The following is a 12123-nucleotide window of genomic DNA, read 5'->3' as shown; positions in this document are numbered from 1 at the left end:
CATGGCTCTCTTTCGACCAAGTACTCAGTCTTGACGCCGCAAGGGTGATATCTCATCACAATCTTCCAGAACAGCTATGGACGCGACGCTGCGCCTTGTTTTGAGGGACTGGGAGTAGGGGCCACTTGCTTTCGGTTCACTCCTCCGAGATCTGCGCTGCTAAATCTCAATGGGACTGGCAGGCTTCCAGTTCAGGCCTGCAGGGAAGGGGACAGTTCTCAATAGTAGCCTCACGCCAGTTGGATCTCTCGTTGACTTGTTGCCCTGATCATCAAGCGAATCTTGCGCGTGGGGTGGAGGCAGTCGGACGAAGGCTCAAACGACCAAGAGCGTGCCGGAATATGTCATGGCTACACTGGCTAGATGCAGGCCTTGACGCAACAGGAAGCTGTCAGACCTAGCCCCTCCTCGATGCCACGAGGCATTTTATGACTGTCCACGATACCTCACAGATTATTTTGGAGCCGAAAAGGTAAGGTCGGTTGATGGCCCGCCTGCCAGAGGCACGAGATCCGAGCTGGTGTGCGCCGCCATGTTGTCAGATCATGTCCCAAACGGAGACGTGGCAGGTCTGCCGAGCCCGAATTGGATTCTTGCATATAGTCACTCTTGTCTTTGGATGCAGCACTTGTCCATGAAGGTTCAAGGGCCTACATGGCACTCTGCCGTGTAACCTCGCCTGATCGTCGACACACGCAAGAGAGGATGTGCAACTTTTTCTACCCGCATCAAGCTCGTATTACACCACTCAGGGGGGGTCTCGACATCAACTTCAGTCCCCACCAAGGGAGTGCAGGCCGGGCTGTCGACCCATTAATTTTTTAGGTCTTTTTTTCTTTCTTGGTCTCTTTCATTCTCATCAGTGTTACCCCTCTCGATCAACCCTGCCTGGCTTGTGTGTGTGTGTGTGTGTGTGTGTATGTGTGTGTGTGTGTGTGTGCAGACGTTTTTGTCGGCTGTCGTCGATGACTGACCAGGATAGTGGCCCACTCCCACGCGGTAACTGGTACCCACCATGAGAAATGGGCTGAGGATCGTCACTGGAGGCTCCGTCTCAGTCAAGCAACCATGATCGTGACCTCTGTGGACTAGCAGGCTGGATGGCGCGGATGCGACAAGTTGGAATTCCGTCCGATTGCTTTACCGAGGAAGAGAGGATCTTTAAACAGCCTGCAAGCTTGTGATAGCAAGTCACGTACAGTACATGGTACCTGTACGGGTCACATTCCGCTGCCCGTAGAGGGATCTGCAAGCGCTACCGATTGCTCTGAATCTTACTCTCAATTGGGGAGCACACACAAGTATGGTAAGATTGTCCCTTGTGTACACAAGGAGAGAAGGTCGCTCACATGGACATTAGGAATGCAGAGCAACGGGACAGCCATAGTACCTGGCCCCATGGCCTAGATTTGCGAGGACGAGCCAGAAGACAACAACCTTTTTCTGAATCATGATCCTTCATGGCCTTCCACGAGACTAGGGGTGGGCAACTTTTGCCGGCCACGCCGCCTGTCAAAAAGTCTGCCTCCGCCGGGGGCAATTCGACCGAGGGTTTCCGTTTCGCCAGTGCGTAATGTCTCTGAACCCACGTCCCACCTTTCGGTGAATTAAATCTTATCATGTACGCTACTATCCCACACATAACTTTATGCTAAACCATGATGTATCAGAGGGATGCTGGAAGGGTTTGTCCTCCCCTGTGCTTGCCACCCCCCCCCCCGGGAGAAGGAGCACGAAAGGAGGAGGAAAGGAGAAAGTGGCTCGGTCCGCCAGGGCGGCTATCGCAGATCTCGGTGACACGTAGCATTGAGACCAGTGGTTTTATTTCTTGTTGTTCAAGTCTTGAATTCTTTTTAAGGTTTACGGGAGGGAAAATGCGATGCCTCATACAGATCGTCAAACCATATCCTTGACCCCGGCCACTGGGGACACGGCAGTCTCTGCACGCCGCAGTGCCTCATGACAGGCAAGCTGTGGAGGCCATCTTCACCGAGCTCGTGATGCAACGCCTGTCTTGATTCTTTTGCATCTGCGGGCGGGGGTCGAGCCTGAGTTTCCCCGGCGGCTGCGGCTGGGGAGGGGCGAGAGGAGAGGTTCATTTCAGTCCCCAGTCTTCTTTTTTCACCGAGATTGTATGGAGTTTCTCCATGAGGTTCTTGGAGGTGGGCCTTCGCTAAGACCGTCAAGACCACACGACGCGTTGCCTTGTCTACTTGCTATGGCATGTACCATAGTACAGCGGTAGAGAGGAGGAGGAGGGAGGAAGAGGGGGGGGGGAGGGTTGTTGGTGTGTGCCAGTGGCCGACTGCGACGAGACTAAGCAGATGCAACGCTGGTCCTGACGAACAAGGCCTCCTACTGCTCCACACTTGCTTGTGACGAAGGCCCCTGGGTGGGCGAATACTACTTGCTGGTAGTAGTACTTATGTACAACAGCGTACGGCAAGTTTTTGAGCAGAACCCGAGCCACGCGAGAAGCAGGCGAATCCTCGGTTGAATTACCGAACTCACGCCATCCCCCACATCTGGCTTCGATCCTTCCATCTCCATCGGTCCCCACGCCGGATGAGCTGGGAGAGCCCCCCCCCCCCCGACCCACCCACCGTACCGCAAAAAGCGAGGCGTTGCGAGCGCAAAGAAGCTCGACCTTGCCTGCCCCCCTTCCACCCCCTTCCTCTCTCTCTCTCTCTCTCTCTCTCTCTCTCTCTCTCTGTGTGTGTCTACCCACGACCAAACATCGGCCGACCACGGGGCCCAGGATCTCAAGCGAATGCGTCTAGCCTGCAGGAGGAAGCGCCGGTGTCGCTTTCTTGTTTCTCTTGCCCCTCTCTCCTGCGCCGAAGCGGCTCTGTGGCTTCAGAGCCTCTCTCTCTCTCTCTCTCTCTCTCTCTCTCTCACTCTCTCTTTCTTTCTCGCGCCCACCATAAAGAGACAAGAGAGAGAGGGGGGGAGGAAAAGGAGAAGAAAGAGAAACAGAGAGAGCGAGAGAGAGCGAAGAAGAGGGGGCGGGGGCCATCAGTGTCAGTACTATGTAGATGATGGGGACTTTTATTTTGGCCCTTCTTTTTTCTCTCCTGAAACCCTTTGATTCCAAATCCCCCATCGCCGTCAAGGCGTTTGAATTCATTCATGCAGGCCCGCTGCCGCCCGCCCGCTCCCCACCCTTCGTACTCAAGTGGAACTATTTAGATGCTCGGTTCCGGGTGAAAAAGTAGAGGTGGTGATGGGGGGGGGGGTGGAAGAGAAGGTAAGAAGGTAAGAAGTAACAAGAGGAAAAGAGCTAGAAGGAATTGAGAAAGAACAAGGGTCTTCCAAGCAACAAACCACACTCCGCAAAAGTGCTTTGAGACGAAAAACGCCTTTCCCGCGCCTCTTCGGGAAAAAGAGGTGGCCTCCGGCGCCGACATCATCGCCGGAACGATACACGGCTGGTTCCCCTAGTTTCCCAAGCAGAAGCAATCACGAAACCTTCTTTTTTTATTTATTTATTATGAATTGATTGTTATTTACCCCCCTTTTCCTTCTTCTTCTCCCGTCCCGTCGGCGTATGCGCCAGCACCAGCTGATCTAAACATTTGCTTTTCCCTTTCCCGCCCCCCGTCTTCCCCCCCCCTCCTTCTCCATCCCCTTCCCGTCTTCCCCCCCCCCCCTTCACTCAGCTCGCGTCCCGACCGGTGCGCGAAGATGCAAGCCACATTTTTTGCTGACCTTGCATTTCTTTCTTCTTTCCTTTTTTTTTTTTTTTTTTTTTTTTTTTCTTACTTTGGCCCAGGCCGGTTTCCTCTAACGAGGCCACCCTAGGCAACCCTAGACCAACCCATGAGAGACGAGAAGGAGGGGGGGAGAGGGCGGGGGATGGTCGCACAACGTCCGAGCGAGATCACTGGGGCAGATTACGTATTGACGGCAACACTTAACTAGAGACAAGGGCATGAGGCAAGGAAGAAGAAGAAGAAGAAAAAGGAAGGGAAAAAAAATAAGAAGAAACGAAAAGAGAGGAGAAGGAGAAGAGAAAAAGAGAGAGATGAGAGGAAGAAGAAAGAAGCAGAAGCAACATAATGAAGAAGCCAATATAAACAAAGTCAAGAATGAATATTGATAAATGTACAAATAAAAATACCAACGAATGATTGCTCGATGAAAGGTGAATCCGTCTAGTGGTGTTCCCATCAGTCTCTCTTCCCCCTCCCCCCTTCCCTTCTCTCCTCCCGGCCTGCAATCCATCGGGCCCCAAAGGGCCATTCGGGTTGTGTCGACGCGCAACCTTCCTTCACGAATACGCGGCAGAAAACTTAGATGTGGCTGGCTTCACCTCCTCTCTCTCTCTCTCTCTCTCATTCTCTCCCGCTCTTCTTGTTGTCTAATGTCTCTCGTCCCCTTGGCGTCACATGGCGCTGCCACACACCCACCACACCCCCCCCCCCCTTCTTTGCCCTTTCGGTGAATGGACAGAAAGGTGGTTGATTTTGGCTTTTTCTGTCTTCCTCCCCCCCCCCCCACCCTTCCTTTTTTTTTTTTTTTAAGGTAGGAAGGGGGGCGGAGAAGAGGTAGAACGCAAAAGAGGAAAGAATTGTCATCCTTTTCTTCTTCTTCTTCTTCTTCTTCCTCCTCCTCATGGTTTGTTGGTGGCGTGCCTTAGAACACAGGGTGAGACGGGGGCGTCAGCATTTTGTACAACGCATCAGTCTAAAAGGGGCGGCCGGGCTTGGGAGCATTATGAATGATGGTGGATGATCATTGACTACAATGGTAAATTCAATGATGTTCCTCTTGCCACCCCCCCCCCCCTTCCCTCTCCTCCCTCCCCCTTCCATCCACCCTCCACCACCCCCCTTCTTGGTCCAATCACTGTGCCATCACCGCCAAGGAGGAGGCTAGGCAGGCAGACAAGGCAGACAGCGCACCACAGGACAAAAGATAGACAGACACACAGACCATGATTGACAAAAGGAGACAAAACTACATAAATCGGTGTGAACCTTGTTCTGCCAGCCCTGCCTGTCCATCTGCCTGCCGCAACCTTGTCCGTCCCCTCGTCTATAGGCTTGTCTGCGTGTGTGAGGGGACTTTTACTGTTTGGAAAGATCATCAAATCAAACTAAGATTGAAATTTCCATCAGGGCACTGCTTTGGATGATCCGATGGAACAGACAGCCATAGGGCCTCACTGCTGCTGCTACTGCTACTGCTGCAACTGCTGCTCTTGCTGCTCGTTGGCGGCGCGGATCCGAGCTAGGCAGGATCGGCCATGACGTCTGAGATCATTTGTGAGATCATTTTGGAGGGGGGGGTACCATGGTTTTGTGTAGGTGTGTATAGGAGGTAAGATGTAAATGATGAAGGGTGTGTGTGTGTCTGTGTGTGATGCGTGATAGTATAGTACGTATGTATGTAAATGTTATTTTTTTTCTTCTATTTTTCTTTTCTTTGTTTTTTGTACGTAGATAGTTTGGACGGATTTTTGGCCTGCCCGCCCCCCTACGAATTTTGCTCTGAATCTTACACTACAATGCATTGACCCCATCCATCCATCCATCCCGTCTTCCCTGCTGTCTACCGTCCTGTCTGTCGGCCTGTTTGTCCATCGGCAACTCTGTGCCCACCCACCCTCTTCAAATCCTCTTTTGGTTTGGTCTGCAACGAAAGAATAGCCCCTGCAGACGTGACTGACTGACTGACTGACTTGACGGACTGGGTGGCTTGACTATACTACCCATCCACCCCATTCCCGCCGCTCACCACCACCTCCTTCTCTAGCCCCGCCTGCTTCACCAGCGAGTGGAAGATACCCCGCTGCGCAATCAGGTCCGCCGGCGTGCCAAACTCGGCAACCTCACCTTTATCAAGGACCACGACGCGGTCCGAGTCCAGGATAGTGTTGATGCGGTGGGCCACTGTGATGATGGTCCGGTGTGCAAATAGCGGGCTGCGTAGGGTCTGCTGTAGCATCGCGTCCGTCTCTACGTCCACGGCGGCCGTGGCCTCGTCCAGCACGAGGATGTTCGATGGCGTGAGCATGGCGCGCGCCAGGGACACAAGCTGCCTCTGGCCCTGTGAGAGGTTCGAGCCTGGTTCAACGAGGTTAGCTTTGACTGGTACCCAGAGCCGCAAAGGCAAAATTTGGGTGAATGAATGAAATTAAACAAGACAAATAAAGTTAAATAGGTAAACAAGGGGGGAGGCGGGAGAGGAAAAAAAATCATAACAGTCAGATAACTGTTCGCTGTCGTGCATTGAAGGAAAAGGACGGAGGAGGCATGTCGTCGGCAGTATTGGAGGGTGGTGAGACGCAGCAACATGATCGTGTGCGTGACATGACCACGAGCTCAACAAGCCTGATCCAGCAGGTCCAGCCGCCCTCCCCTCGCCTCCGCTCCCCTTTTTTTGGGCGACCTGCCACCCAGATATGGTGCGCCGCCGTACGTGCCAGCGTATCATGATAGATAAAGAAGGAACATGATGACGGCAGGCAAGCAAGCTAAGAGACGGAGACAGAGAGAGCTCCTAGCTCCGAAGCCTATTTCTCGACGACACCGCCGGGAGGATTTTGCTGAGAGGGAGACCGAGGTCTGGGGATTTAGCTGTTCACGGGAACAAACCTTGCTGCGAGTAATGATGACTGTGCAGGGGCCATGGCCATTTACGGCAGACGAGGGAAGGGAAAAGGAGGGAAGGGGGGTGCGGAGGGAAGCTGTAGGAGAGAGATGACAAGCGATCCTCTCTCACTCTCATTCCTCTATCCGGCCCAGGAAAGTGGATGGGGATCTCTTGTCCTCTCACCGCCCACCATCTTCTCGTATCTTTTGTGCTTATCACCTTGCCAGAGCAAGAGCCCTGACCGCTGTATCAAGATGATCATAATGATGATGATGATGACGACCGGAAAAAGGGGGGGGGGTGGATGCTGCCGTGCAAGGCGGGCTCTCAGTGCCGTGCGTAGCAAGACCAAAGAAAGGACCAAGAAAAAAACAAACGCAGAAGCCGACAAAAAGCGAGAAGAGCGGAAGCAAGGGAGATAGATAGTATGAGAAAGGAGAGTTAATTCGTGTGTGTACACGTGTGAAACATGACTTACCGCCTTCGTGTATCTTTGCCTCCAGCCCGCCGTCCATACTTGCGACATGGCTTTTCAACCGGGCGTGCTAAAAGAAGGGGTCACACAACCGTCAGTCTTTTATTTCCTCTTCTCTCTCACTGATCGACACTAGGGGAGAACGAGGGCAACACAACATCAACGTTCCATTGCCATGTGTCCGGGTTATTGGAGGGTGAATGCCCCTCCAGGTGTGGCAACTAACCTCGAGGACGCTCCACAGCTCGGTATCCTGCAGCATCTAAGTCAGCACTCGTCATTCCGGGACAAACACAAATATTGTTTTGTGAGAAAGGGCAACTCGGATCGAGGCCATGTAACAAAGTCAAAGGGCCCACAGGACCGATTCACCACAGACCCCCCCCCCCCCACCCCAAAGTACATTCGTGGTACCTTTCTCTCACAGACATACACTGGGCAGACCGACACAGAGGAACGCAAACACACAGAAGGAATGAGGAAGAGCAAAGGGTTCGGTGACAACTCACATCATGGACGTGACCCGGGTCTAGGTTGTCACGCACTGTTCCTTCAAAAAGAGCGGCATCCTGCGGTATAATGGCAAGGCGCCGCCGCAGATCCAGTAGACCTATGCTTGACGTGTTGAGATTGTCGATGGTGATGTTTCCAGTGGCCGGCTCGATCAGTCTAAACAGAGCAAGCGTCAGGCTTGATTTGCCCGCCCCTGTGCGGCCCACTACGCCGATCTTCTCGTGCGACTTGATGTCGAGCTTGATGTTCTTCAGCACCAGGTCCAGGCCCTCGCGGTACCGCGCGCTGTAGTTGTTGAAGTGGATCGCCCCATTCGCAGGCCAGCTCGCGGCCGGCCGGTTCCTCGGGTTGATCTCGGGCGCCTCGCTGGGGAGCCGGGCATACTCGAGCACCCGCTCCACCGAGACAATGTTCGTCTCGACCTCGACCGTCTGGCGCACGATCCAGTTGAGGGATGAGGTAATCTGCAGCGCGTAGGACATGGCGAGACCCACCATCCCCTCGCTGAGGCCGCTGTGGCTCGTGACCGATATGATGCTAAATCCTGCAGATGCAAGGATGACCACCGCGCCGATGAACTCGAGCCGGATGGCCAGCCACCTGTTGGCGCTGATGGACGGGAAGAAGGCCTTCAGGTTGGCGTCCACCCGCCACTCGTTCTCCAGCAGGAACCTCTGCTGCTGACGGTACGCCCGAATGGTTGAGATGCCGCCCAGCGATTCTTGGAAATGCGCGTAGATGGGGCTACGGCTGACGCTGTCCAGCCGCTTAAGCTCTCGGGAGCTCCGCAGGTAGTACCGCTGGATCCAGATGTACATGGCCCCCAGCGGGATGATCAGGCCGATGAAGGCAGGCGTCGTGAAGGACACGACCGCAAGCGTAAATCCTGACTTGGCCACGTTTACAAACAGCATGTTGAAGGTCCTGGCCAGAACCTCGTCCACGCGATAAATGTCAGACGAAAACCTGTTCAGGATCCGGCCCGCCGGGGTGGTGTCGAAAAAGGACATGGGGCTGCGGAAGATGGCCTTGGCCATGCGCTCATGCAGCTTCCGGCTGGCCTCGATGCTGCAGAAGATCCACAGGATGAGCGTCTGGCACACGGTCAGTGTCGAAGAGCCGATGCCAAAGGCAAAGTAGATGCCGATGTACTTGGCGACATCAGGGTTGCCGCCCGCCTTCGTGTTCGTCTCGGCCCAGTCCTTGAGCCACACGTTGCCGGCGATCTGAGCGCACTGGGCCGCCAACAACGCAACCAGGTAGACGCACACGGCCAGCGGGTCGTTCATCTTGGCATATTCACCGTAGACGGACCACTTGACCTTGCCTTGCTCCTGATGCTCCTTGGCCTGCCTCGTCTTGGAGGGTGCAGTCTCCTCGTCCGTGAGCTTGCCCCTGGGCCCTCGGAAACTCGCGGTGCTGGCTCTCCGTAGTGTGGCAAAGCTGTCTGTTCGGGGTTTGGGCGCGCCGGTGCGTGGCCCAGGTCGGATGGATTCCAGCGCAGGGAGGTTCTCTTGGGCCTCTTCCATCTCGTCATCCTTCTCCTGGGTCTCCTCGAGCGTCATGGCGCTGTCCGAAGAGGAGCTTCCAGGCCTCTCGGGAGCAGCCGGTCCCGAGGTCGAGGGTCCCGAGTCCTGACCAGCAGACTTGTAAAGGTCCGCGACGAGACCGCGCATGGCCAGCAGCTGCTCCAGAGTACCTTGCTCGACAATCCCGCCGTCTCGCAGCATGACGATGTGGTCAGACACGGCCAGCACGGGGATCGCATTCGTTGCCAGGATCCGTGTCTTGGAAGCCAGCAGACCCTTGGGGCCCAGCACCTCATCAGTAATGTGTTTCCCGACATGCGCATCGACGGCAGACAGCACGTCATCCAGCAGGAAGATGTCCGCCCTTGAGTAGACAGCTCGTGCCAGTGCGACACGCGCCTTCTGGCCACCCGACAGCGAGATGCCGCGCTCCCCTACGACCGTCTCATCTCCATCGGGTAGCACATTGAAGTCATCCAGCAGCGCGCACGCCTTGATAGTCTTCTCGTAGAAGGTGGAGTCGTACCTGTAGCCAAAGACGATGTTCTCTTTGACCGTGGCGTTCATAATCCAGGGCTGCTGAGCGACGTACGCGACGTTGCCGTGCACGGTAACGCTGCCCTTGATCTTGAACAGGTCGCCAAGGATGCTCTGAAGGAAGGATGACTTGCCGCTGCCCACCCTACCTACGACACAGGAGAGTTCTCCCTTGCTGGCAAAGAAGGTGATGTCGTGCAAGACGTTCTTCCCCTCCTCATGGCGGTTCCACGAAAACGTCCCGTCCCTGACCGAGATGGTCTCCTCACCGATCTCCTCGACAGGAGGCTTGATGACGATCGCATCGGACTGCAGCTCCTCGGAGGTCAGGTATTCGGTCAGGCGGCCCACGGCGACGGTAGCCTCGACGATGGAGGAGATAACCATGGGGAAGACGGCGAGCGGGAAAGACAACAAATTGAACAGTGTCAGGGCCGGGAAGATGATCTCAGTCGTGAGGGGTTCGTCGTGGGTGAGCACAAAGACGGTAAAGGTGATACACGAAACCAGGAAGGGCGTGGTGCTCCAGGTGAAGTTGGCGACGGCCTGGGCGGCGCCGATCTTGCGCAGTGTCTTGAGCTCCTGCTCATTACGCACGTAGTTGAGCTTGTTCATGAAAGCGGCGCCCCAGCTGTACAGCTTGATGGACTTCATCATGGCCACGATCTCGGCAATCAGGCGAGAGCGGGTGTCCTTGTTCTTCATCTGGGTCTTCTGCAGCTTCTTCATAAAGCGGGCAACGAGGCCGTTGAGCGGAACCATGGCGAGCATGACGCCCACGCCGGCCATCATGGACCAGCCAACCAGCTGGTGCAGCGAGACCATGCAGATGATGATCTGGAAGGGGGCGGACCACGTTTGCTGGGCGAACTGGGTGAGGTCCTGCAGACGCTGTGCGTCGACGGCCATGTAGTTGACGATGTCGCCCGTCGACTTGGATGAACGTCCCTCGTTAGACAACTTCAGCGCCTTCCGGTAGATGGCATTGGTGAGACCACCCTTGATGCGCATGCCTGTAACGAAGGCGCCCTGGAAGTATTGATGCAGCATGGCCGTCTGGAAGACGGCAACGGAAAACATGGCCAGTGCGATGGCGGCGCCCTTGATCACAGGCTCTGGCTCCCGACCCACGCTGTACGAGCCCACAAACGCGATGAGAAGCCGCAGCAGCTGCGGCTGCATGAATTGCGCCACGTCGTTGCCGGACTTGAATATGGCAGCCAAGGCGTAAGGCCCCCCGTAAGCACGGAACAGGGCGAGCCACATCGAGGGGTGCTCACGGGTCTCGATCTCGTGGCGCCAGGCGCTCTCGAAGGCCTCCCCCGTCGCCCTGCTCGTGTCCGTCTTCTGCAGTGCCCACAGGTCCTCCTCGGTCAGGTAGTTCTTATAGCCGAATTTCATGAGCGGTGTCATCCACGAGAAGGTCAGCCGCGAGAAGATGGTCGCGTACTCAGATGGGCACTCTTCTTCCTCCTCCTCGTCGACCAGGGCTTCGTACTGACCGCTCCGCCTTGGCCACCACCACTCGACGAGAAAGGCTGCGACCGCGACCCCGAATCCCACACAGTATGTGATGAAATAGCTGCGGTTCGAGATGAAGAGCTGCTGTGAAACGAGCGATCGCAGCTTGACGGCTAGGACGATCAACAGGAAGAGCCAGTAGAGGAGAACTACGCCGTTGGCGTTACGGAGGCGCGCGTGTTCGAGCCATTGGATCGTGAAGATGACGCCGAGGGATACGATCGTGAGGGCAGTGGTCCAGACCCGGAAGTCGCCAAACCATATCTGAGGGTAGTTGAGAATCTGTATGACCAGCTGCACAACGAAGTCGGCAATGACGAGGACAAGAAGGCTCTGCGAGGAAGCATAGTGTGTATACGTTAGCCACAGCCTGTAAAGGAAAAGAGCAAGACCGCCACATCATCATCCTCTCTGGCTGATAATCCAGGAACCGCACTGCTTCTTCTGTCTGACAAGACAACATACCTGCTTGGCCCAGAAATGCAGACCCTTGGCAACCTCCTTGGGCTTCCTTCTCTTGAGCAGCCACAACACAGCAATTAGGCCAAACAAGACTCCAAATGCCGCAACGGAGGCCACCCAGACATCAATGAAGCACGGCGTAAAGTCGTAGCGGATACGGCTCAGGGGGCCCCAGCCCTCCTCGTTTCCGCACAGGGGCTGTTTGAAGTCATCTGTGGCGGTCAGGTAGCCTGTTCGGAGGAGGCTCTCGGCGTGGGAAGGGGAGGAGGGTGTCCAGTAGCCCGTGAAGGAGCCCGAGTCGTAGGGAAGGAAGAAGGGTTGCTGCTGAGACGAATCGGTAGTGACGATGACGCCGCCGCCGTGGTCGCTGCTGCCGCCGCCGCCGGCGAGGTCGGAGATCATTGCCGCCGGACGAGACACGTAACCAGGCCAGGCCAGGGCAGGGTGGGTTTTGAGCCCCAGGTCGTGTGTGGTAGATGATTAAGAAGG

General features: G+C 55.6%; 1 protein-coding gene across 1 annotated transcript; it reads right to left on the bottom strand.

Annotated features, from left to right (window-relative positions):
- Positions 1-5376: 5376 nt before the first annotated feature.
- Positions 5377-12036, bottom strand: M406DRAFT_284080 (uncharacterized protein; the record flags this gene model as incomplete). The annotated part of the gene is made up of 5 exons (XM_040918547.1): positions 5377-6068; positions 7076-7142; positions 7299-7325; positions 7582-11505; positions 11638-12036. The coding sequence occupies 5 exons, from the start codon at positions 12034-12036 to the stop codon at positions 5710-5712; spliced, it is 4776 nt and encodes a 1591-aa protein (XP_040780608.1). The 3' UTR covers positions 5377-5709.
- Positions 12037-12123: the final 87 nt, after the last annotated feature.

The sequence above is a fragment of the Cryphonectria parasitica genome (genome assembly GCF_011745365.1).
Source record: "Cryphonectria parasitica EP155 unplaced genomic scaffold M406scaffold_1, whole genome shotgun sequence".
Taxonomy (NCBI): domain Eukaryota; kingdom Fungi; phylum Ascomycota; class Sordariomycetes; order Diaporthales; family Cryphonectriaceae; genus Cryphonectria; species Cryphonectria parasitica.
The sequence above is the reverse complement of the archived record's forward strand: the minus strand, read 5'-3'. Positions and strand labels throughout refer to the sequence as shown.